This window comes from Anopheles stephensi, unplaced genomic scaffold, assembly GCF_013141755.1.
Source record: "Anopheles stephensi strain Indian unplaced genomic scaffold, UCI_ANSTEP_V1.0 ucontig297, whole genome shotgun sequence".
Lineage (NCBI taxonomy): Eukaryota > Metazoa > Arthropoda > Insecta > Diptera > Culicidae > Anopheles > Anopheles stephensi.
The window spans coordinates 23,082-46,238 of NW_023405232.1; the positions used below are offsets into that span (position 1 = coordinate 23,082).

Genomic DNA, 23,157 nt, shown 5'->3' on the forward strand with positions numbered 1-23,157 from the left:
AGGATCGAGCGTGCGGAACAGAACCTCGGGTTGGAGATTAACGAGACGAAAACCAAAATAATGATGGCACCACCAGCGGCCCTGCTAACAAACACTGATTTACGCAGGGGTAATGTACAAATAGGTGACCGCACCTTCGAAGTCGTCCAAAACTTCACCTATCTGGGGTCAAAAGTCAGTCCACCGACTACAACATTGATGTCGAGTTACGCGCAACGGTGCTGGCTGGCAACCGGTCATACTAAAGCCTGAGGAAACTTCTCCACTCCACATGGACTCAGGAGACATGGAGAGCAGGCGTGGTAGGCCCAAATTGAGATGGAGTGATGGCGTTGATGCGTCCGCCAGAACGGCCGGGATAACGGATTGGCAGACGACGGCGCTAAACCGTGGGCGGTGTCGAGAATTGTTGCAGCAGGCCAAGTCCGCAGAGCGGTTGTAGCGCCTGATAAGTAAGTAAGTAAGTAAAGTGTTCAACCCTACGTACGGGGAGGCGGTTCTGGATGCGATTTGAGTCTCGGTCCTGCCGTGTGAAGATCGGTCTGCAAGAGGATTGGTCGTTGAAGGTAGGTGTCAGATATTCTGACGAGCTCCATTGCTGAAACGGGTCTCTGCCGGCCTTGTTTGGCCATCAGTTACAACAACCTAAAAGACCTGATAATGTTTTGAAAAAGTAAATTTATTAGTCTTCGTCACAATAAGAATATTACTATTAAATGAAGTCAGGTTGTGGTTTAAAAGTAGCCTCCCCAGCACACGATTCGATCGCATCTCGCCCGGTCTAGGATCAGCTTTGGCCAGGCTATAGTTCACTGCCGAATGGCCGGCCTACGATCGACTTAAAGGTGCGATGCTCATTATCCGTGTATCTTCACGAAACTAACGCCCTGCATCGGGTGTATCACTCGCATGTGCAGCTGGTAGTCCTGGCGCTGGGAAAACAGTTTGTGGCAAATGGTACATTTGATGCCAAAGTTTTCATTCCTAATACCGTGCGCCTCGTACTCGTGCTTCTGATACTGTAGCTTCGTCCGGTACGACATGTTGCACAGCTTGCACTGAGTCCGCTGACCGTCGCTCGCGCCTGCCGACTGTTTCGAGGAGCTGTTCTGAACGGTACCATCTGTTTGCCGCTTTTGGCAGGTGTGCCTGTAATAGTTGGACAGCTCGACAAAGAGATTCGAACACTGGTTGCAACGGTACAGCTGTTTCGAGGCAACACCGCCGACACTCTGGCTGTGCTGTTGGCCGGTAAGCTGAGCCGGTCTTCTCTTGCCACTAGCCTCCACATTCAGCGTTCGGGTGGGCGTGCACATCACGGCTGAGGGAAGCTTTGTTGGCACGGATTTCTTCGGTAACACAGGTAAGGATGGTGCTGCTGCCGATCGTTTTCTAACGGCTGAGTATGTAGCACCTTTCGAATGAGAGGCGTTTAACAGGTGGGTGGTTTGAAGATTGGCAGGTGGTTTCGGCGTTTCCTCCGTCTTCAGCTCGATCAAGGTTCCACCCTCCATGACGATGTGCTGCAGCTGACCATCCACATGATACACATCGATTTGTGCCTCTTGTCGTTCGTTCTGCTCCGCGATGGGAACGTCTTCCACGGTGATCTGTTCACCGCTGCCGCCGCCAAACACATTCGATACAATAAGCTGTTCCTCGTACCCGTTGTTGTCTACATCGATGAACAGAATTGGCGAAGGATCGTACATGTCCATCATGGATTCGATTGTGTTGACGGGAATCTCCGACTCGATATCGTTCACCATCTTCCTGCGCTGGCCTTGCAAGAGCAACCGCAGCGCATAGCTGTACTCCTGTGCGTTTTTGTACAGTTTGTCGAAATCATACAGCAACCCGATGCACATCTCGCACACAGCGCTCGGAAAGTCCTGGTCTGGCCGAAGCTCCAGCTGCAGATAGGTTTTGGCAAGCCTGAGAATCTCACCATGCGTTTCCTGCGCCTTCGGACTAGAACCAATCACGTTCAGCAGATTGATTTCCGACAAGCAGAAGCGACAGAATTTGGATGCGTCTGAATTGGGACTACAATTGGGGAAAAAACTGTATCACTTTTCCACTCGTGGTTTTTTTGGATTTTCTTTACTTACAGCGTAACAGAATTCATGTCCACATTAGTTTTATTTTACTTTTTCAGCGAGCGAATGCAGAATGCCGCTCAAACTGTGTATGGCTTGTTGTTATTTATTTGTGTTTACAAGCTGTTTGTCAAAAAGGTACAGTGCTGACAATTTATCGACGTCAGCATCATACAAGGTACGTATTTTGCTCATCGCATTATGATTTTTATGTTTTGCATGAAGTTTAACAAAAAATAATAAGTAATGAGCAGCGACCAGAAGATTTCGCAAAGATAGTCGTTTCATAAATAAAATGTTTTTTTGTTGTGGCGTTGTTGCGAAAAGTATGACATACACTGTGCGTGTTTACGTTTTCCAAAGTGACGTTTGCTCAGTGTCATTGTGTTGGGCTGGTTCAGCTTTCAGGATTCCTGTTTTCAATTAGCTCCAGACAGTGACTCAAACCTGTCGCTTGTTGAAAGCAGACGAGATTTTAATGGTTTTGTGCTGTGATTACATTAACCAGGCGGTACCGGAGTGCCGTTCATCACGAGTCAATGGTTGAATCTTGGAATCTGTGCCGACCTCGTAACAACGACTGATCTAGACCTGATCTAGCTACGAGGTATGTTTTCGTGCAGAGCACAACCAACGTACCAAGAAAGAAACGTTTTTGTGACTCGTCGGAAGCTCCGTTTTCCTTTATTTTGTAGCTTCTTGGACCCTCCCATGTACTCGGGACCACATCGTTCTATCGAAAGCAAAACATCCCGCCGTTCGTACTAACACATTCCTGGTGTACATGCGTTAATCTCTACCATCATCATCATCATCCATGCATCGCTCTTATCAGTAGCGGAGTGTCGTTATCGGAGATTGCACTGTACCCTTCGTACAGCGATAATTAAGCGTTACGTACGCAATTCGGAAACTTTGCACAGTAGTCATCCTCAGCTTTGCTTCGCACAGGTATGGAACCTCACCTGCGGCTCGTTACCGGTACGATCGATCGAGTGTTCACCGGTCGGCAGCCGTGGCAGATCGTCGCCATCACCACGACGACGGTACTCGGCACGGTGTGGCTCTGTCAGTTGCTGTTCCAGGACGAAAGTCTTTATCAACGTGCGAAAAAGAAGGTGTTCAAGCTGGCTCGTCTCATACCGGCCGTACGGAGGAAGGTCGATGCCGAGATCCAGAAAATAAACGACGGGTTCATCAAGGACATTAGCCAGGCGGGTAATTACTACACCGAGCTGCCGAACGATGGCATGAGCCAGGAGGAAATACTCAACCAGGTGGACCAATACCTCGAGCTGGGTCACTACCGCTGGAAGGAGGGATTCATTTCCGGTGCCGTGTATTACTACAACCCCGAGCTGATAAGGCTCATAACGGAGGTGTACGGTAAAGCGTCCTACACCAATCCGCTCCATCCGGACGTGTTTCCGGGCGTGTGCAAAATGGAGGCTGAAGTGGTCCGCATGACGGCTACCCTGTTTCACGGTGGACCAAGCGCGTGCGGTACCATGACGACCGGCGGAACCGAATCGATCATGATGGCCTGCAAAGCTTACCGGGACTATGCGAACGATCAGCGCGGCATAACCAAACCCAACATGGTGCTGCCCGTAACGGCTCACACGGGTTTCGATAAGGCGGCCAAATACTTGGGCATCTACACGAAGGTCGTGCCCGTGCATGCCGACACGACCGAGGTAAACATTGCCGCGATGGAGCGTGCCATCAACCGTAACACGGTCATGTTGGTCGGATCGGCCCCGAACTTCCCGTACGGTACGATGGACGATATCGAGGCGATTGCGGCGCTCGGACGCAAGTACAACATCCCGGTACACGTGGACGCCTGTCTGGGCGGGTTTTTGATCGTGTTCATGAAGCGTGCCGGGTATCCGGTGCGTCCGTTCGATTTTAGCATTCCCGGCGTGACGAGCATCTCGGCCGATACGCACAAGTACGGCTTCACGCCGAAAGGTTCGTCCGTGGTGCTGTACTCGGAGAAAGTGTACCGCCACTATCAGTACACGGTGACGACCGAGTGGCCGGGCGGTGTGTACGGATCGCCGACGGTGAATGGGTCCCGTGCGGGCGGCATTATCGCAGCCACTTGGGCCACCATGATGAACTTTGGACTGGATGGTTACGTAGAGGCAACGAAGCGTATCATCGATACCACTCGTTACATCGAGCAAGAGTAGGTGGTTGCTAAGCAACAATTTCGCTTCATCGCGTTCAAGTAGCTCGCGCTGCTAATCATATTGCTCTACTCTGCTCTCTACAGATTGCGTGCCATCAAAAGCATCTTCATTTTCGGTACCCCAGCTACGAGCGTGATCGGTATCGGGTCGCGCGATTTCGATATCTTCCTGCTGGGCGGAGAGCTAAGCAATTTGGGCTGGAACTTGAACTCGCTCCAGTTTCCCTCGGGGTAATTATTTTCATCCCTTTGAGTCGTCGCGGTGTCTGATCACTATTAATCCGGCATTCCGCTCGTTTTAGCATCCACATCTGCGTAACGTACATGCACACGGAGGATGGCGTGGCGGATAAGTTCATCCTGGACGTGCGCACCAAGGTGGCGCTAATCATGCAGAATCCCACCAAGCCGGTCGAGGGCAAGATGGCCATCTACGGTGTCGCCCAGTCGGTACCGGATCGGGAGCTGATCGGAGATTTCACCAAGTGCTTTATCGATTCCATGTACTACACGCCGGTCGATCGGATGACCGGTGGCAAGTGAACCGCACGCGGCGCCAACGTTACGTCAAACGTACAGTGGCATTTCAAACACATCAGCGAGAGAGGCACCGGAGAGAATTAGGGCCCCAGAAACTGACTCAAAGTCGTTTGTAACGCAAAGTATAAACAAACGTTGTTCGAAGCCTATTGAAATCGTGTTGAGGTCGTGTTGCAGATGTTTATTCGTTCGGTTTTGTTAAGGTAAGTCGCGTAGTGATTCATAGTTCGAATGGGGCATTTGCATACGTGCGCTGTAGATCGTACCATAGGTTCATACGGGTCGGATTGGGAGTTTGCTGGGCCAGCATTAGATCGTGTCCAATCGATAGATATCCTGTCCCTGTTGCTCCCATCGAAGGCCATTGCACGTTTTGTAGCAACGGGTCTTGAGTTGGAGTAGGGTTGCTGTGGAAAAAAGGAGCTTTTTATGATCTTAAAGATTTAAATTGGTCTGCCTGGTGCTTACCCGGTTCTGGCAAAGTTTGTCCACATCCGGACGAGACGGCTGCTTACCGTGTTGGCATGACTGTCGGGTGAAACCGGTACCAGCATGGCGGACGGTATGTGGAACAAGTACGGAAGCTCGTCCGTATGGATCGCTCCCGGATGCTGCACGCCAAACAGTTTCTTGTACAAATTCAAGTCACCATCGTACGAGAACTGATAGTAGTACATGGGAACGGTAGACGATTGTGCGTGGAACCGAACCGTTTGATCGATCGCGAACAGGAACAAATGATCGGACTGGTACACCGTCCACTCGTAATCCAAGCTGGCATCCAACGGTCGACTCTGCCAGTAATGATTCCGAAACGCACCGCTTATCTGGCCGGATGCGGCGGTTCCCTCTCCGACGTTCCAAAACATGGGCACCAACAGATGAGGGTTCGCGTTGAACTGTCCTTTAACCGTCGGATCGATCGCATTTTCAAAGGCGGTGAAAAACGCACCCTCCAGATCGTTGTACCCGACGATGAGCGGAACTCGATGGGCTCCGTTTCGGATAAGCTCTATCGGGCGCTGCCGTATGAGGATCTCCTCCGGTGCGTCACTAGGCTCCACCACCGGTCCAAAGTCACTGGGGCGAAGAAATCTCGGTACTGGAACGGTGAGTCCAGCCTGCTGAAACGGAACAAACTGTTCCGCCGGTACCGTTCGCAGTTGTTCGACGTAGGTGGTGCTGTCCGTGCCAAACCCGAGCGCGGACGCAATCCGATCGGCGTAAAATCGTGGTCTCGGCTGGAAGGCGTACGGTACGAGTGCCGTGCTGCTCTGTGCAATCGCTTTATGGAACAACCCTTGGCTCGCGTCGACAAGCGTCAGCAGATGTACCAATGCAGCGCCGGCCGAATTTCCAAAGATTGTTACATTGTCCGGATCACCACCGAACGCCCGGATGTTGGCTCGTACCCAGCGCAGCGCCTGCAAACAATCCTTCAGTCCCCAGTTACCAGCGGCATAGCGATCTCCGGTACTAAGAAACCCGAGCACACCCAGCCGATAGTTGAGCGTTACGAGTAGCACATTTTCCTGGACCAACTTTTCCGGCCCAAACTCGTCGCTGTTGCCCGAGTTGGCGTTGTAACCGCCACCGTGTATCCAAACCATTACCGGACGCGTCCCGATGAGCTGCTGGGTGTAAATGTTTAGATACAGACAGTCCTCGCTACCACGCAGCTGTCCAGGGATAATGGACAGTTGGAGACACTCGGCACCATGGCTGCTGGCATCGCGCACACCTGGCCAGCTTGCGCGCGGGACAGGATTGCGAAAGCGTAATGATCCTACCGGAGGCTCCGCATACGGCACTCCCTTGAATGCGTAGTAGCTGCAGAACAATCCGCACGACTCCGTTGTACCTTGAAGCTGCCCGGCCGGGCTGTCGATGATGGGTCTGGACGGGTCATTCTGCGCACTAACCGTACCAAGCGATGCTAGCGTCAAGATGCTGACGAACGTAACGAAAGCAGCCTGTCGGGCGGACATTTTGCGAAAGTATACTTAACTGAACTCCGGTAGTCGCATTCGAAAGGGAGGTCCAAACCATTCCGAAGATAAGATTAACGATTCGGATAATCATGACGCTCTTAGGATTTGTGTATCAAGATAAGATGATGGATTGTGTTTTTGTGCGAAGGTTAGAAACAGTCAAAGAATCCTGGAGAAGCGATCCTGCTCTCATTACCAATAGGAAGAATTATTGTTCTTAACAATAACCTAGGGACCTCCACTATATCTGGCATAGCTGACATAACTTACCATGCCTATCTGGATAGTCAGTCCTACATTTGAGAGGGACTGTTAGTTCGATAACGAACCGTTGTTGAACCGACCACGCGAAGGAATGGTCGATTCGGAGATCTCCGCGCAGATTCCTGGCCTTGTCAGAGTTGCTTGAATCAGGCGGCTAACCTTTTTTCCTGGAAAACCAGGAGAAGTTTTTAGCGGCGGACTCGCACTACACTAACTCGGCGTGGACAACGGGAATGCCGTAGCTCGATCAGACGATTAGCCTTTTTTCCTGAATAACCAGGAGAAGTTTCTAACCGTGGTTCTTGCTTGGCTTGATTTCGCCTAATTCTTCCGACGGAGTGGGGAGGTCAAAGTGCGTAACCAATTTCCGGAGGGAAGGCAAAGGTGAAACTTTCCCGATTCTGTATGGATACCCAAACAATTAAACACAAGCTTCTTCGTTGAGGTCTGGATTACAAGTCGATTTTATTCTCAAAAAATCCTGTCTTATATACTAAAATTCTGTGGGAAAAAGAACATGAAATAGCATTACATCGATCTCCTTTATCCTAACTCGGTATGCCGATGCGTTTGATCCCTGCCTGACGTCGGCTAGTGTAGGAGGTCTGTAACGTTACAATGTCTGGCGATTGTTACCCTATCGTTTTATGACCATGGGTAATGCATCGCGCATCTGTGGTTCAAGTGCGTATGTTTATTTTCCTATTGCCTTTTGCCTGCGCGTCGTTTACTCTATTCGTCAAGTTGGTCTTTCCTTCACTGCCCTACGACCGTGCCTTGATCTTCGCGCAGGTCCTTTTTTCGTGAAACTAATCGCGCAACGATAACGTATGCGTTGGGTTCTAGCGTTAACCTTTTTCGGCCTATGTTCTTCACTTTCGTATTTTATTACATGGCCTGAGTTTATGATTACCATATGTCGAGATTTGTCCCTTTTTCGAGATATTTCCAATAACGCATCATACTCTTGTTTTCTCATGCTAGGAGGTCGCTCTGTTAGTTTAGGTTTTTCCTAAAATAATATTTGCCGGTGATAATTTATCCTAAACAAAGATGTTTATAAATTTTCCATCTAATCCTTGCATGCCGTTAAATCTAGCTCAATTCGTCGCGTTGGTAACAGGGACACCCCCGATGGATTATCGTAAGACGCCATATTGCCTCGTCATTTAATGCCACCCATTATCGTAACCCTCCATCTACCAGATTCTTATCAAATCCCTCAACAAAATGTGCGTAACATGCCAAGACCCCCCCCCTCAAAAGCAGTAAGATACGGTCGAATCGCATGTTTTTCGCTTAGTAAATACAACAACTACTCTAACCGCTTCTTTGGTCGACACCGATAATCCTGCCATTAGAGGACACACCGCTTATTGCCGTTGACGTCAAAGTGAACAAAAACAAGATAAACTCAGACCCCACCTAAAGTAATTGGGAGTGGGACGTGGAAGGAAAAGAGTACTTCGAAAGACGATCAATGGCTGGCCTGGTTCACTTTCTCCAAGCAGTAAAAACAAACCCAACTCCAGTAATGTGTAAATTGAAAAATCAAGTCTTTTAATCGTCGCATTCAATATGCTGCCCCTGCCTTATCGCTTAGCTCAGTATCAGATTAGTTTGAGTGGAAGAAAGTGTTCCCTTCAGTTGCGTGGGAAGCGGAACGGATCGTTGGCGTAGCGGGCCTCCAGATCGCGCCACACTGCCGTACGCTGGCCGTTCGGGTTGACGCTCGTCACCAGATCGTGCCCAATGTCCATGTACGGCACGGACGACGCCGTGACCGGCAACCACTGGCGGCTCTGCAGCAGCGTGTCCACTGCATTCGGCGTCGGGTTGCCGAACCGGGCAAAGTTGGTGAACAGACGCACGAAGCGATTGCTGACCGTGCGCGCGTGGTTCGTTGGCAGGATGGGCGAGATGCTCAGATCCGTCACCGACCACAGGTACGGGATGTCGTCGGCGTGCATTGCGCCGGGCCAGCTGGAGAGCAGCAGCACCCGCTTGACCAGATTCAGATCACCGTCGAAGCTGAACTGATAGTAGTAGGTGGGGGCACTGGAGCGCTGCGCGTGCAGCCGAATAGTTTTGTCGATCGCGTAGATGAACTGCTGGTCGGTGTGGAACGTCAACCACTCGACCATGATGCTGTCGCTGAGCGGACGATCCTGCCAGTACGCGTTGCGGATGCCCTGGCTGACGGCCGCCGCAGCTGCCGTACCGTGCGGGATGTTCCAGAAGTGCGGCACGAAGTAGTCCGGATTGCGCGTGAACGCGTCCCAAACCGTGCTGTCGATCGTGTGCTCGTACACCATGAACAGACTCTCCATGCTCATGTACCCGGCGATGAAGGGCACGTGGTTGAACGTACCCGCGTTCATGATGTCAATCGGCAGCTGCGTCAGGAAGGTTTCCTCGGGCGAGTTGACCGGTTCCGCGTTCGGCACAAAGTCGAACGGCTTGAAACCGCGCGGGATCTCAATGTCCAGCCAGCCTTCCTGCACTTCGATCAGCCGCTCGATCGGTGTGTTGCGCAGGCTCTGCACCAGCTGCGCACTGTCGTGCGTGTATCCGAGACGGTCGGCCAGCCGGTAAGCGAGCTCCCGCGGCCGATACTGGAAGCCCCATGGAACGAGCGCCGTACCGGACTGGGCGATCGCCTTGTGAAACAGTCCACTAGCCTTGTCGGAGAGGACGAGATAGTGCACGGCCACACCGCCGGCACTCTCGCCGAAGATGGTCACATTGTTCGGATCACCGCCGAAGGCGGCAATGTTCTGACGGACCCACTGCAGCGCCATCACGCAATCCTTCATGCCCCAGTTGCCGGCCGCGTGCACGTCGTCCGTGCTGAAGAAGCCGAGAATGCCCAACCGATAGTTGATGGTGACGACCACCACATCCTCCGGCATCAGGTTGTCCGGGCCGTAGATCCACGAGTTGCCCGAACCGCCGGTAAACGATCCACCGTGAATCCAAACCATTACCGGCCGCTGTCCGATCAGGTTCTGGGTGTAGACGTTCAGGTACAGACAGTCCTCACTGCCGGACACACCGCCCAGGAATCCACCCGACGGGCAGGTGCTGCGATGCTCGCTTCCATCCTTCACGCCGATCCACGGAGCGGCCGGACGCGGATTGCGGAACCGAAGCTCACCTACCGGCGGCTGTGCGTACGGAATGCCGTTGAAGGCGAAGTAGCTACAGAACAGCCCACAGCTGGACGTGATACCCTGGATCTGTCCTCCGCTCGTGTTGATGATTGGCCGGGACTGTTTGAATGAACACGAAAGATGGAAGCAGCGTTAATGAGGGAGCTTTAAATGCGAAGAATCGATACATACCGCATCTTGCGCGTGCACCGCAAGGGCCACCAGCGCTAAGATTGCCACAAACTTAAACATCCTTCAGACACACAACAAGCCACACCGTGTTCAAGTGTATTAGCTGTGGCTGCCGCAGGTGTTGATCGGCTTATATACGACGGGGCAGGACTCACCGCACACAACACGGTGGGGCTCATTCGTCGCTTATCCTACCGGCCCGATAAGCTGCCTTATCAAGCGGTTCTACGGAGGGGCGCATAAACATGGCGATAAGAAGAGGGCGCGTACCGAGATTGGCTAGTAACCGACCTTCCGTCCGCGTATCCTTTTATCGCGGTTGTGCGTATGTTCCCGTTTAGTGATCGGGGTTTTCCTTTCGCCAATCCAAAAAATGGCACCTCTACGTGCGACCAACACCACAACCGAACTATTGGTATCGGAGAGTGGCGTCGCAGCGTCACAGATATCCCTGGGTGGTCTTCCTCCGTCATCCTGCGCTAATCGGGTTGATCGGGTTTTGGAGACTCGATTTTAAAGTCGGCTTAGCGGAATGAGGTGAACTTATCTCATCGTGGCTTACCGCGCACCGTATCAGTGAAGTTGTTTTTGGGTTTCGACGATTGTTGTTTATTTAGCAGGCTAATCGCAGTAATTCACTTACCTTTACTGCTCCCGATTTGATGGGATTGCCTTCCAATCGGTTATGCAGCTGTCCTTTGACGGATCATCCTGCTGGATCGTTCGGTAGCCTTTTTGTTACATGTTGCAGAATAACGAATTATGCAGAATCTAAAGCACAGGTGTCTCGCGACCTCGCGACCTGTCTCTCGAGGGATCGCGACCTTCAAGGAACCTCTTCATCTAAGAGACATAGTCCATCAAGAGACCTTATCGTCAGCTAAGGGATCATGTTTTCTAAAAGCAGAATGATGATCGCAAAAGATTCTCAGGGTTTACGAAGTATGTCCCGTGCCTTCTGAAATTTGGATACGCCACCACTGCTTAGGCTATTTTTCAACATCTATGTTGTTTTCGGTTCTTACTTTTTAACCATGATAGATTCCTGAGGAAACTTCTCCACTCTAAATACCTGTCGCGACGGACGAAGCTGGGACTGTACAGAACATTTATAGTCCCAGTACTCACATACGCCTCTGAGACATGGACTCTGTCCAAAACTGGCGAAGCCCTCTTAGCCGCGTTCGAGAGGAAGATGCTCAGAAGGATTTTTGGCCCCGTATGTGTGGAAGGACAATGGAGGAGCCGCTACAATGACGAGCTGTACGAGCTGTACGATGATCTCACTATCGTACAGCGCATTAGACTCGCCAGGCTCCGGTGGGCTGGTCACGTCATAAGAATGACACCGGACGACCCAGCCCGTAAAGTCCTTTTAGACCGTCCACACGGACAGAAGAGACGTGGAAGGCCCAAATTGAGATGGAGTGATGGCGTTGATGCGTCCGCCAGAACGGCCGGGATAACGGATTGGCAGACGACGGCGCTGAACCGTGAGCGGTATCGAGGATTGTTGCAGTAGGCCAAGACCGCAAAGCGGTTGTAGCGCCTGATAAGTAAGTAAGTAAGATTCCTGAGAGTTTTTCACCTACTTTTGCCCGGTAAGCTTGGTCGGGCTCCTAATGGGATTTTCCATAGTACGGTTTAACTATCACTATCAAAATTAATATAAAAATGCAAGAAATAATGGAGCAAGGTTTATGGCAGCTTCTCCAAGCTTGCTGATCATGGTCTGTTTCAACTTTCCTTGTAACGCTCTATGCTAATGTGACAGCCGTTATTTTGAATGTTTTTGCAAGCTGCATGCAAGCTCTTGCGCTTCTAACACCCACCACTAGATGGCGCTTTCCTAACCATCTCCAGCTAATCGAATTTTTAAATCTGATGTGGATGATGCACCGTATTAGGGCGACAATAATCAATCCGTTGTAACTTTTTGATGTGATTTTTAATTACTTTACACCGCCAGCAAGTCAATACCACCCACATTCTCGTTTCGTCTTTCCATCGATGGTACAGTACATAGTAGACAACAGTCCTTCTTCAAGTATGTTTTTCTTCTCTTTTATTTCTCTGTATTCACGCGCTTTTTTCATTAAATTAGTAGTAAAACAGTTCAACTACGGATATAGAAAGAAAAAAACATTTCCCTATCGACTCCGCTGAGTAGAGTTTCCTCCATTGCTTTTGTGCTTTTTTCTGCAGCCGCGTTCTGAGGTGATGATGAGCGTGCGTCGTCGAGCCTTTCGATTCCGACAGCCCAACGACGCCGCCGACGACGAAACAAACATAATTATGAGCAAACGTAATATAATTTCAACCGAACGAGCACACGCAGGGAAGCGCTAAATGCGTTCGCGAATGTCCTAACTCAGAGTGTTTTTTTCCTATGTGTGTTGCTTGTAGGATTGTATGGAGGCAAGCCAAGCTCTACACATCCTGCTGGAAGCTCCAAACATTTGCCTGCTGCCTTCGTGGGGATGTTGCCATCTCCGCCTCTTCCCTCGTGCCTTTCAAGTGCACGATCTCATTCGGTTGCAGTCTCACCAGTGTACGTGCGGGTTTATTCTAAGTTACTGAGCGCAGGAGTCAGTCGGGAGGAGAGATGATTGTGACACTGCGTTGTAAATCACTAAAGGAAATGATACGATGCTTTGCGAGACGCCACTGTGGTGGTATGGTAGGAAGAGGAACCGGGAAAGGATGAGTTTTGAGGGATGGGGGTGATAAAGTGCACACGATCCAGCTCCGGCAATGGAATGGAATGGCGTGTGCTGACGAGTCTTTCACTGTCACACGACGGCATGGTACGGATTACTGCACGCCTGCTTTCGCCTTTCGCTGCCGTGGACTCTGCTTCGGCGACGACTTGGGAGCACTCTTGGGCGAGTTTTCTGTTTGCGAGAAACGAAAAGAGATGCATCAAGTCAATTAGCATGTCCGGACTTTAGCTTTTCCGGCCTTCTCTGTTAGCTCTACTTACGCATCTGCTTCAACGTTTGCTGCGGGATCCATTCGTAGTCGACGTCCTTCGTGCTGGCCGTTCCAGTTTCAACCACCTTGCGGGCAGCCGTCGGACGTTTCCGCTTGCCGTACGATCCCAGGAACTGTTGGCCGAGCACCAGCAGCAAAATGACGATGGCAGCCAGGAACACGTACAGGAAGAACGTTTCACCGTCCAGTCCCTCGTCGACCTCGGTGATCTGCACGGTTTCGTTGAACACAGCCTCACTGAACTGAGTGCCGCGGCCATCACGATAGTTCAGCGCGATGTTCAGTCCAAACGGACGTCCGGCGAACGATTCGGTTGGCAGGAACGAGTACGAAACGGTCGCTTCGTGGCCCGGTTTCACCTCACGGTTGTACGGCACGGCCGAGAAGTTCTGGATGAAGTAGCTGAAATCCATCGCGTACCGGAACGATGCTTCGACCGACTCGACGACGAAATCCTCAAACTCGCCCTTGTTCGTGAAGCCAACCAAAAACTCTACCGGATAGCCAGCGGGCAGTTCGAGCTGCGAACCGGTCGCATGGAGGGGGCGCGTAAAGAGCAAGTACGTGTCCGCATCCGGAGACTTTGTCGTTTCCGGCTCATCCTCGGGTTCCGTTTCATCCGCCACGACGGCCGCATCTTCCGTTTCCACATCGACCAACTCTTCGTCCAGCTCGTCTTCCGCGGCAAAGGCGAACGGACTCGAACCTGAGGGGAATTCGACAAACGGGTCAGTGCTACCACTTTCCACACTGGACAACGGGACGTTTGGTGTGTGTGCCACGTTGTGTACACCTCCGGCCTTGTTCCGTCGCACACGCGTTTCTCTCTCTCTCGGTCACCAACTTACCGGTATTCAGCGTCAGCAAGACAGCGGGCAAAGCCAGCAGCAATAGCACGAAAAACTTCTGCATCGTTACGATTCTGTCGGGGGCACGCTTATTTGTCCGCAAGCTCTACACACTCAACAGTATTTACAACTAGACGCGGCAGCAGAATAAGCGCAGGAACCGATGTGCGCTGGACGATGTTACGTTTTGATGAAGTTATTTTGAAGTTATGTTGACGCGTGGAATTGCATCGGTATTAATTCGGCCACGTCCTAACGAAACCATTCGAGCAGCTGTTGTGACTGTTCCGATTCGAGCAGCTTCATCGATAGCAGGTCAAGGTAAGTAGATAAACTTTCCGTTTTCGTGCATGGAAATGCTGTAAATAAGAAGAAATCGTAAAATTTACTAACTTCCGTTGCAGTTTAAAAGTTATGTGATAGCATTTCTTGGAAAGATTGAGTATATTGCACGAAAAGGAAAATTTGTTGATAATCGGCTGTATATAAATCTTGGTTTGTAAGTACTCAACCTTTCCTTGTAAATACGTAATGTCATCGGCGCCTTGACAAACTTAATTTGACTGTTGAATCAAAACATTGCTACCGCTCCGACCAACAGTTTGTAAATAAACCAGGGAAATATAAAAAAACTCGTGGTGCCGGCGAGTTCCGTAATATGTAAATTTCATCGAGTGTGGTAGATCCCGTGAAACACCCTCACAAACAACGTAGTACAATCAATTCAAATAAAAGTTCCTAACCTCGTGGTAGCAGAAAAGTTACATGATCGGTCCAAACATGACCGGGCACAGTTTACACATGCTTCGAAGCATCTTTCCCCGATGGCGAAACAGCTCGACTTCTCTGTACCGAACCGTGGTGAACGATGCAGCATCGCTCCAACTGAAACCATCGCGCGGCCGTAAACCGAAAGCCATGGCCACCACATCATCCCCCGGTGCCACCGAAATCACTGTACCAAAGGATATACTGGAACACTTCCAGACCACTGACGGGATGGATGCGTCCGTGTTGAAACACTTCCCACCATCGATACTGCGTAAAAGCTCCCTCAACACGGAACGATTTTACGTCGCCAATCGAGCGACGGCAGAACGCATCGCGGACGTTATAACACAGGATCTACCGCCCGATCGGTTATTGGTGGAAGTAAATCCTGGCCCAGGAATGCTGACCGAACAAATCCTGAAACGCAAAGTTAACAACCTGCGCCTTTACGAAACGGAATCCGCTTTCGAGCCTCGACTCCGATCGTCACTCAAACTGCCAAAGAATGCGCTTCAGATTGGTGATTTCAACGGGCTGTGGCGGTTGTCCTATCTGGATGGGTTGGACAATGGTCGACGCGTGCTAAAGCTATTGAGTGACATACCACAAAGGAAGTGGCCGGATGAGGTCGGCTTCCGACTGTTTTCCGTCATAGGAACCGTAAAATTTTTGCGCTACCTTATCAACTCGATCACCCACCAGTCGGAATTCTATTTGCTAGGACGGTACGAAATGTACCTCGTGATGTCACCGTTACTTTACGCGGTAAGTATACATTTGCTACGGCTTCGTATGAGAGAAAGTGGTAACTGATGGTTGAGACAATCTTTTGCAGCAAATCGCCGCCACCAAAGACGGAGGATACAAACTGTACCGGGGGAGCACGATCGTGTTTCAGGTGTACTTCGAGCACGAACTGTTGGGAAAGGTACCACGCAAACACTTCCTACCCTGGTGCACTGCTGGCGGTACAAAAAAGGTCCGTACGCTGCACCAGAAGCTAATCGAGGACGGTACGGAAGAGTGGTGTTTGGTGAAGATTGTGCCACGGAGGAATCTGCACGAACATCTGCTGCCGGACAATTTCGGTCTGTTTGCTTCGTTTATAACGCAACATTACATCAGCAGACGGAATCGGATTATCCCATCGCTAGAGTGAGTAGATGAAACTGGGCCGGTGTTGGCAATCGCGTCTAATCCTTTTGCTTCACGCTTTGCAGACACTGGATTCCGCACTGTGGAGCAAGGCTTATTTTGAACGCAAACTATACGCCAAGGACGTCGAAAAAGGCAGCGTCATCAATCGCGAACGTGTTACCGAGTCTGCTGTCGAAATCGATGCCCCTGTCATCGAACGATTATCCGACCAACATGAACATTTACACCGAGTTCGGTGAGCTGACCCCAACGCAGGCGCTAACGCTGTTTAATGAGTTTATCAACTGGTCCGAATTCCACCAGTCACCGTTCATGCAGGCGGTGGAAAGTCAGAAGCTCAAGCAGCGCCTGTTGCGAACGCTTGATGAGGAAGATCCCGGATCGGAAGAGCCCAACGAACCGATGAAAAAACGTTCGGATGCGTAGCGAACGAACGGTGGTCGGTAACCGGTTTCGAACTGACTCTATTTTTATTCGGAGTGCTTATACTGAAAACAGAAGGCGGGGAAACACACGCGCATTACGCGCACAACCCATTATGCATAGTTTTAGTGCCAGCGCGGCACAGTTTGACGCCCTCGAAATACAGCGGGTTAACCTTCATCGCCACCGGCTGTTCCTGCTGCTGGTCGACGTCGTTCCGATTGTTCACCGTCAGCTCGAGCATCTCCGTGGTGCCCTTGATGCAGTCCAGCTCCAGTGTGGTAATGTTAACCCCGATCACCCAGCTGACGCGTTTCTCAATCTTACACATCCGATTGTTCCGATGCAGCTGCACGCACTGCCCTTTGTACGGTACTTCGTTTTTGCCGCTGCAAACATTGCGCGTACACCGCACGATCATCGACGGGCGCGCCAGATCGACGTACTCGCCCGGTTGGCAGAAACCTTGCTGAAAGAGCGGATAGCAGCTTTCCAGCGCCGGAGCGTACACATATCCTGCAAAAAAAAGGTATTTGATGGCATTCATTAAGCGGTTGTGGTTTTAAGCCGGAACTGTAGGGTTACATACCCGGCCGGCAGTCACACACCCAATCGTTGTCGTGATCGCCCGGATAGAGGATTTCGTTCGTGCTGCACTTGCCCGGTATGTAAACGGGGGTGCGATTCTTTAAAAGTAGGAAGAAAAAGCACATTATTGCGGTGCATTTACGAGCGCACAAACTTTCGCTGCAAACTTTCACTTCCATCTCGGGTTTTAGGTCAAATGATGGGCCCGGTCCGGGGACCATGCTGTATCTCCGCCCCACAACAGGAACCGGAGGATAGCAGGAGGTGTTTGATTGATCAGCTCTTTGAAGCGAAATAATTATAGATTTTCAAGGCTAACTTGCGCGTTGTGTTGAGCGCTTCCTGAAGCAACGGACCGGTTTGCCATTCCAACGGTCGTCGTGTGACGTGTGGCTCATGTTAAATGCATAGAATTTCACATACGAAAAAAAACCTTGCAAATAGCTTACGCATCCTTTTTTTTTTTCTGCCCTAATGGCACACACACACGCACAATTCCATTTGTCCTCATTTGCATATTTGAGTTTAAATTTCTTCCTTGACCTTTTTGCGGCTGATAACTCGCGGGGCGCCCACGTTCCCCACTCTCGCACCATCCACTGTCACACACCACTTACGTGGGCATTTTCCAAGCTCGAGCTGACCACCACATCCGCCGGAAAGGCAAACAGCTCCTGGGTGTACGTTTGCTGAGCCAGTATCGCAACACCAAACGCCACCACACTCGCAACCAGGAAACGCGCCATTGCCATTGTGCTCGAACCGTTAAAGACACCGGTCAGCTTGCGACTGGCGGGATGATGTACGCGGTGAACCACGATCGCACGATCGCGAATCTCGCAACGGATCATCTCCGAGCAACCCGTGCTTCCTGTGTGCGTGTGTGTGTGTGTTTTCATCCTCAGACACTTCGCTCGCTTTGCGAAGATTATAAATGTTTTGTTTGATTTCTGTGGCTCTGTGGGTAGGTAGTGCCATAGAGTATGGGCGCTAGTAGCATCATCAGCACGTCTAATCGTTGCGGTTGGGGGTTTTTATGTTTGCTGTTTAAAGCAAAATAATTGCCCGTGCCTGCGCCATCACGAGCCATTTGCACCAACACAGTTGAAGCTTAACTTAAGCCGAGGCGCTTCTCTCGCGAGACTCTCTATCCTTAAGTGGCTTATGCTTTTTAAGGGTATGAAAATTCATTCATGCGCCATCGGACAAGATAGGTGATAATTTGTACCGTCACGGGTCTTTGGTTAATCCTTCGCACTGCTTGGGGATTTCCAGCTACATTGTTGTTGGTCGTCCGGGGTTCGAGGCTGTTGCTGCATCTCGGCTCGTAGTACATCATTTCTAGTTGGTCCCACCATGTACACTAGAGTGTGCTCCCTTGTTCCCTGTTCCAAAGTAGGCGCATCGGCATCGTCTTTCGGAAAGAGGTCGCCATGAATTAAGTGAAGCCTCCAATAGCAACGCAAAACTAAAAACCAGTTTCGCCTCCCCGGTATCGCGATGCGTACGTTGACTTAGAACCACCCAATCGGCTTCGGCAACGGTGACGTAAGCTGTCCAACGAGTCCGCCACTCGGACGAGTCTCGGCGAAGGTCGTCGTGCGCGTCCGCGAGGTTTTGCGCCCTTGTGTGTGAAGCCTCGCGGCATGCGTTGCCTTCCGTTCGGCCCTCGCGCTCTCCCGCCCCTTCCAACGCCAATCCGTCGGATCAAGACAGGTTAGGTGGCAGTAGGGGTTTCCCACCCGAGAACTCCCTGTTCGAGGCCTGTTTTGGCACTATCAATGCGCGCTCGTGCTCTCGGGCTTCTCTCTCTCTCTCTCTCTCTCTCTCTCTCGCTCTTTTGTCTATCGCTCCGCGTGCGTTGCTCTGGTCGGCGTACGATCACGATCTTGTTACGCTCGAAGCCTGCAGAACGGACGGTTGTGCGACTTAGTTTCTTACGTGAAGCCGGTCTAGTAAGGATTGCGGTGACCTTACAGCGGAACATCGACCGAACCACACCAGTTGTGTCACAACCACTGTTTGTCTGCCGGAAGAGTGCTAGCGATGATACGATCGGAACGCATTTTCGACACCATCGCCATCGTGGTCTGCTTTGGGTTGCTTATCGCAAGGTGCTGCTCTCTGCCCGCCACTGATATTGCACCGAAGCTGCACAACGCCCAGCAAAACAGGACGGAACTGTTTGCGTACCCCGCCGAACAGTCGGCCGTCGAATCGAAGCAAAACGCACGGGTAAGTGTTTCCCCTTAGTAGTCCATTCGGCCGGCGCCAGCGTTGTTTGTACTAATCCGATGGCTCATCCATCCCGCCAGAACCGTACGCCCATCTACATACCGAAGCAATGTGCAGAGAACGAGATCCTCTATCCGGGTGACCACGAGAACGATTGGGTTTGTGATTGTAAGCCAAGTAAGTGACGGTGTTCCGTTCCCGCAGTTTCGTTATCAGCGGTTGTGGCAGCTTAGATGCTTAGCTCAAAAAATCCCTCCTCTCTCTCTCTCACTCTCTCTCTGTCTCTCTGGCCGGCACTTTTCCCGGTACTTCCCGCAGCGTACGTGTACCATCCGCAAACGCAACAGTGCTACCAAATGTACACCAAAGGATACTGTCCGGCCGGCAATGTAATTTACATCGAGCCGAAAGGAAAAACCCCGGTCTGCCTGCCGAACCAGTGTCCGGACGGGACGGTGCGCTTTATGAACGTGTGTGCCGTGCTCAACAAAGAGCACGCGCTGTGCCATCTGGCCAACCTTAGGATGGTGGTGGGAATTAACGAAGATACGCACGAACTGGAGTGTGTGAACATTTCCGATGTAGCGTTCAATCGGACCTTGATCAACAACAGCAACAATACGCGGGAGTAGCGCGTGTGTTTTTGTGTCTGTGGTGTGGGCGCCCGGTCGGCCCGGTTAGCCCGTTTTTGGAGAGAAATATTTGCCAATAAAATATGCATTTGAGCCAAGTGATTGAACGTAACGCCGCACGTCGTAACAGTTGAGCAACTTAAATTTTTAAACGTTCACAAAGTGACATGAGCGATGATGGGTCAAAATATCGTTTCGAAATAGTCTAAATAGTGAGCCTAGTTATCGCCTTTTTTTTTTAAAACCTGTTTTGTAAAGTTAAGTTAACGTTAACGGCAACGAGGCGAAATTTCTCATTACAGCAAATGTTTTTACATTTGTGGAAAATAAAAAGTAAATAACAACAAAACCACCATTACTCATAGTAGCACCTCACTGTGTGTCGTGAGAAAAGCACAACGGCAACCTTCTTGGACCTGCGTTTTGACAGTTAGTGAAGAGTTCAAAAATTTTCAAAATTTTAAAATGTTTGGAAGAAAACAGTTGAAAAACTGCTGAGTGTTCCATGATTTGTGCATTTGACGTAAAATTTAACAACAATATTAAAAATATTAAGTAATCATTCCAATTTATTGGACAATACGGCCTCAAGCCGTAATCTTTAAAATATAAATAAAATAAGTAAATAATTCCAATTTATTGTTGATATTTTGTAAGCGATTGGAAGAAAAAGAAACATTAAGTTAAAAATTAAAATTTTGCTAACGGCTCTGTTTGAAATATGAACTACCTTCCTTGCACTAAAATACTTCACTCACTTTTCCTTTCTATCGTCCCAATTTTCCCAACCCACAGCTCAGTGACGTTTTCAAATCAAATTAACATACCAACCACACAACCAGAAGCACACCAGCGAAGAAAACAGGTGGCCTCATGCGTAAAGTAGTAGCAGCTCTCGCCACCACTCCACGTGTGCGTTGAGCTGATAACGGACGAGAAAGAAAAAAAAATCCCCTTCCACCAGCGGGCAGCAGGCAAGTTTTCGCTTCCGTACAAAAGAGCATAATGTAACCAGTTTTCCCGGCTTCCGGGAGCAAACGAGCAAACAAGGTGTACGAGAGCGTGAGAGTTGTCTAGCGCTCTCCACGTGCGCAACTTGTTTTTCCCAGAGCCGCACCCACGGCTTCCCACATCCCATGCCAGCAGCGGCAGCATCATTCCGTCACATGAAAAGCAATTTCCCTAAACATCATGCTCCTTCTCTGTCTTGCGCGCGCGCCTGCCTGCTCTCTCTCGCTCTCTTTCTTTTTCCCACACCGTATTGAGTCGTTGTGAAAATCAATATCGCGCCCAAACCTTCACACACACACACACACACACACACACACTAATTTGAGCAATCTACTAACAACCCTCATCGGTGTGTGCGTGTGTATGCTCTCTCAAACAAATTTTCCGCACACAATTTTTCTCGCACTCCTCTCTCTCTCTCTCGCTCTCGTTCGGCAAAAGGCGAGCTTGTGGAAAATCTTGCACAGCTCGCAGTTGCAGATTTAACGTTGCCAAGCTAGGAGTAGCAATCGTAAGCGATCCCCCTTGACGGAGTGCCACGGGGATTTTTTTTCCTTCAACGCCTCCCCGGGAGTGACGCCGCAGTGTTTCGTAGTGCAGTGGGATTTTTTTGTTTGCCGTGGTCGTAGGAATTTTAAGCGAAATCGACATTGTGCTACAGTGGGTGTATAGTTTGCGTAGTGTGCAAGTAAGTAAGGCCCGACTGGCCCGCGAAAAATCGGTACGGAATTGGTTGGTTTTCCCCCCCGGGGGAATATGGAACACCGAAGTGGTTTTATGTGTTGCTGCCAGTTACAATACTTCCATTACTGTGACACATAATGTTGGCGACTGATGCTACCCGTGATTCGGAAAGCGGAAAGTTAGTTTTTCCTGCGAATGAAAACTTCATCCAAGAGGACGTGTCGTGGTGTTAAACATGTGTTTTTCCTAGCTTTGTGAAGAAGAATGTGCCCACTACGGTACGGTGGCCTTCAGGATGCTCCAGACTACTACGTCCAGCAATCGCACCAATGAGTACAGGCACGAACGAGCTCGCGCGTGTGTGTGTGTGTGCGTGCGTGTTGTGAGCTTTTTTCTCCACCATGGATGAATGAATCGTACACGGCCAAGGAACAGTGCAACACATACACATCCTCCGTTGACAATCTCGGCTCAGTACAACTGGAACTGTCAGTGGCACAGAGTGCTCGATAGAAAGTGGGGTTTTTCCTTTCTCTCGGGTTGTGTTGTTGGGGGGACTGCTTCCCTTCATTAAAACAAGCTCGCATATCGCGATTGTGTGTACGTGTGCGTGTGTACAAGGATTGCGTGTGTTGGTTAGTAGTGTTTGAAGCGACGGGGAAAACCCATACACGCCCCAAAGGAAATTCGGCGCCGACCTCCTTAACGTGACTTGGTCGTTGGGGCTTTTTTTTGCGAGCGGAAAAAAGGATACCAGAACGCGAAAGCGACCGAAAATACATATATATGCAAGTGAAGTTTATGCATAATTTATTTTTAGCTACAGGATTGTTATTAAATCGATAAATACCTTACGGCGCTCGGTGACGGTGCTCGGTTCCGTTGCGTGATGGCAGATATACCAACAAACAACATCCACCGGCGGTGTGTGTGCCGGTCGGTCGGTCGATTGTTGGTACGGCCGAATCGTACACCATCGCTTATCGTTTGCGGTTCAGTTGGTACTGTTTTCGCATGTCACAGAACCTGACGCGGTTATGGGCGGAAGATGGCGGGCCTCGAAGCTGGGAAAAGGATCTTTATTGCCTCGTTATGCAGCAAATGGTGTGTAATATCTAAAAGAAGATTGTGATAAAAACAGACCAAGGCATGGTGTGCCGAAGACAAAGCGTCAAGGCGTCCTCCCTAACCATGAGTCGGTTCAAAAATAACCAAAACAATGGCGCATTTCCATTTCATACCCGTACGATTGATTCACAACTCATCGACGGAAGCAAGATTGAGTCCACCAGAAGGAACCAGCGGAATGAATAATGCGAGAGTGGACATCCGGAACGGTGCCAAAAACTAGTCATCGGTTCTTGATTTTCGCCCATCA

General features: G+C 50.3%; 8 protein-coding genes across 10 annotated transcripts; 3 read left to right on the plus strand and 5 right to left on the minus strand.

The window, feature by feature from the left end:
* Window positions 1-658: 658 nt before the first annotated feature.
* Window positions 659-2,246, minus strand: LOC118516462. The gene is made up of 2 exons (XM_036062362.1): window positions 2,112-2,246; window positions 659-2,046 (listed from the first exon to the last, which is right to left on the minus strand). Exons 1-2 carry the CDS (start codon window positions 2,126-2,128, stop codon window positions 858-860), a joined length of 1,206 nt encoding a protein of 401 aa, XP_035918255.1. The 5' UTR covers window positions 2,129-2,246; the 3' UTR covers window positions 659-857.
* A 226-nt stretch (window positions 2,247-2,472) lies between these two features.
* On the plus strand, window positions 2,473-4,985 carry LOC118516461 (sphingosine-1-phosphate lyase-like). Of its 2 annotated transcripts, none has more exons than XM_036062359.1 (4): window positions 2,473-2,706; window positions 2,795-4,293; window positions 4,381-4,527; window positions 4,599-4,985. In XM_036062359.1, exons 2-4 carry the CDS (start codon window positions 3,053-3,055, stop codon window positions 4,837-4,839), a joined length of 1,629 nt encoding a protein of 542 aa, XP_035918252.1. In that variant the 5' UTR covers window positions 2,473-2,706; window positions 2,795-3,052; the 3' UTR covers window positions 4,840-4,985. The 2 variants fall into 2 exon arrangements, with proteins under 2 accessions (XP_035918252.1, XP_035918253.1); XM_036062360.1 differs by having other exon boundaries at window positions 2,487-2,706; window positions 3,051-4,293.
* Window positions 4,975-7,101, minus strand: LOC118516459 (carboxylesterase 4A-like). Its single transcript, XM_036062357.1, has 2 exons — window positions 5,305-7,101; window positions 4,975-5,243 (listed from the first exon to the last, which is right to left on the minus strand). Exons 1-2 carry the CDS (start codon window positions 6,822-6,824, stop codon window positions 5,057-5,059), a joined length of 1,707 nt encoding a protein of 568 aa, XP_035918250.1. The 5' UTR covers window positions 6,825-7,101; the 3' UTR covers window positions 4,975-5,056.
* A 1,527-nt stretch (window positions 7,102-8,628) lies between these two features.
* On the minus strand, window positions 8,629-10,584 carry LOC118516460 (liver carboxylesterase-like). Its single transcript, XM_036062358.1, has 2 exons — window positions 10,436-10,584; window positions 8,629-10,363 (listed from the first exon to the last, which is right to left on the minus strand). Exons 1-2 carry the CDS (start codon window positions 10,493-10,495, stop codon window positions 8,735-8,737), a joined length of 1,689 nt encoding a protein of 562 aa, XP_035918251.1. The 5' UTR covers window positions 10,496-10,584; the 3' UTR covers window positions 8,629-8,734.
* Window positions 10,585-12,477: 1,893 nt separating this feature from the next.
* LOC118516456 (translocon-associated protein subunit alpha-like) lies at window positions 12,478-14,552 on the minus strand. The gene is made up of 3 exons (XM_036062352.1): window positions 14,278-14,552; window positions 13,419-14,135; window positions 12,478-13,329 (listed from the first exon to the last, which is right to left on the minus strand). The coding sequence occupies exons 1-3, from the start codon at window positions 14,339-14,341 to the stop codon at window positions 13,250-13,252; spliced, it is 861 nt and encodes a 286-aa protein (XP_035918245.1). The 5' UTR covers window positions 14,342-14,552; the 3' UTR covers window positions 12,478-13,249.
* Window positions 14,553-14,833: 281 nt separating this feature from the next.
* LOC118516455 (dimethyladenosine transferase 2, mitochondrial-like) lies at window positions 14,834-16,933 on the plus strand. The gene is made up of 3 exons (XM_036062351.1): window positions 14,834-15,813; window positions 15,884-16,203; window positions 16,269-16,933. Exons 1-3 carry the CDS (start codon window positions 15,043-15,045, stop codon window positions 16,630-16,632), a joined length of 1,455 nt encoding a protein of 484 aa, XP_035918244.1. The 5' UTR covers window positions 14,834-15,042; the 3' UTR covers window positions 16,633-16,933.
* Window positions 16,654-18,580, minus strand: LOC118516457. 2 transcript variants are annotated; one of them, XM_036062354.1, is made up of 3 exons: window positions 17,835-18,409; window positions 17,219-17,315; window positions 16,654-17,145 (listed from the first exon to the last, which is right to left on the minus strand). In XM_036062354.1, the coding sequence occupies exons 1-3, from the start codon at window positions 18,114-18,116 to the stop codon at window positions 16,727-16,729; spliced, it is 798 nt and encodes a 265-aa protein (XP_035918247.1). In that variant the 5' UTR covers window positions 18,117-18,409; the 3' UTR covers window positions 16,654-16,726. The 2 variants fall into 2 exon arrangements, with proteins under 2 accessions (XP_035918247.1, XP_035918248.1); XM_036062355.1 differs by lacking the exon at window positions 17,835-18,409 and adding an exon at window positions 18,446-18,580 and having other exon boundaries at window positions 16,658-17,145.
* On the plus strand, window positions 18,552-20,213 carry LOC118516458. Its single transcript, XM_036062356.1, has 3 exons — window positions 18,552-19,452; window positions 19,533-19,629; window positions 19,771-20,213. Exons 1-3 carry the CDS (start codon window positions 19,264-19,266, stop codon window positions 20,082-20,084), a joined length of 600 nt encoding a protein of 199 aa, XP_035918249.1. The 5' UTR covers window positions 18,552-19,263; the 3' UTR covers window positions 20,085-20,213.
* The last annotated feature ends 2,944 nt before the right edge of the window (window positions 20,214-23,157 follow it).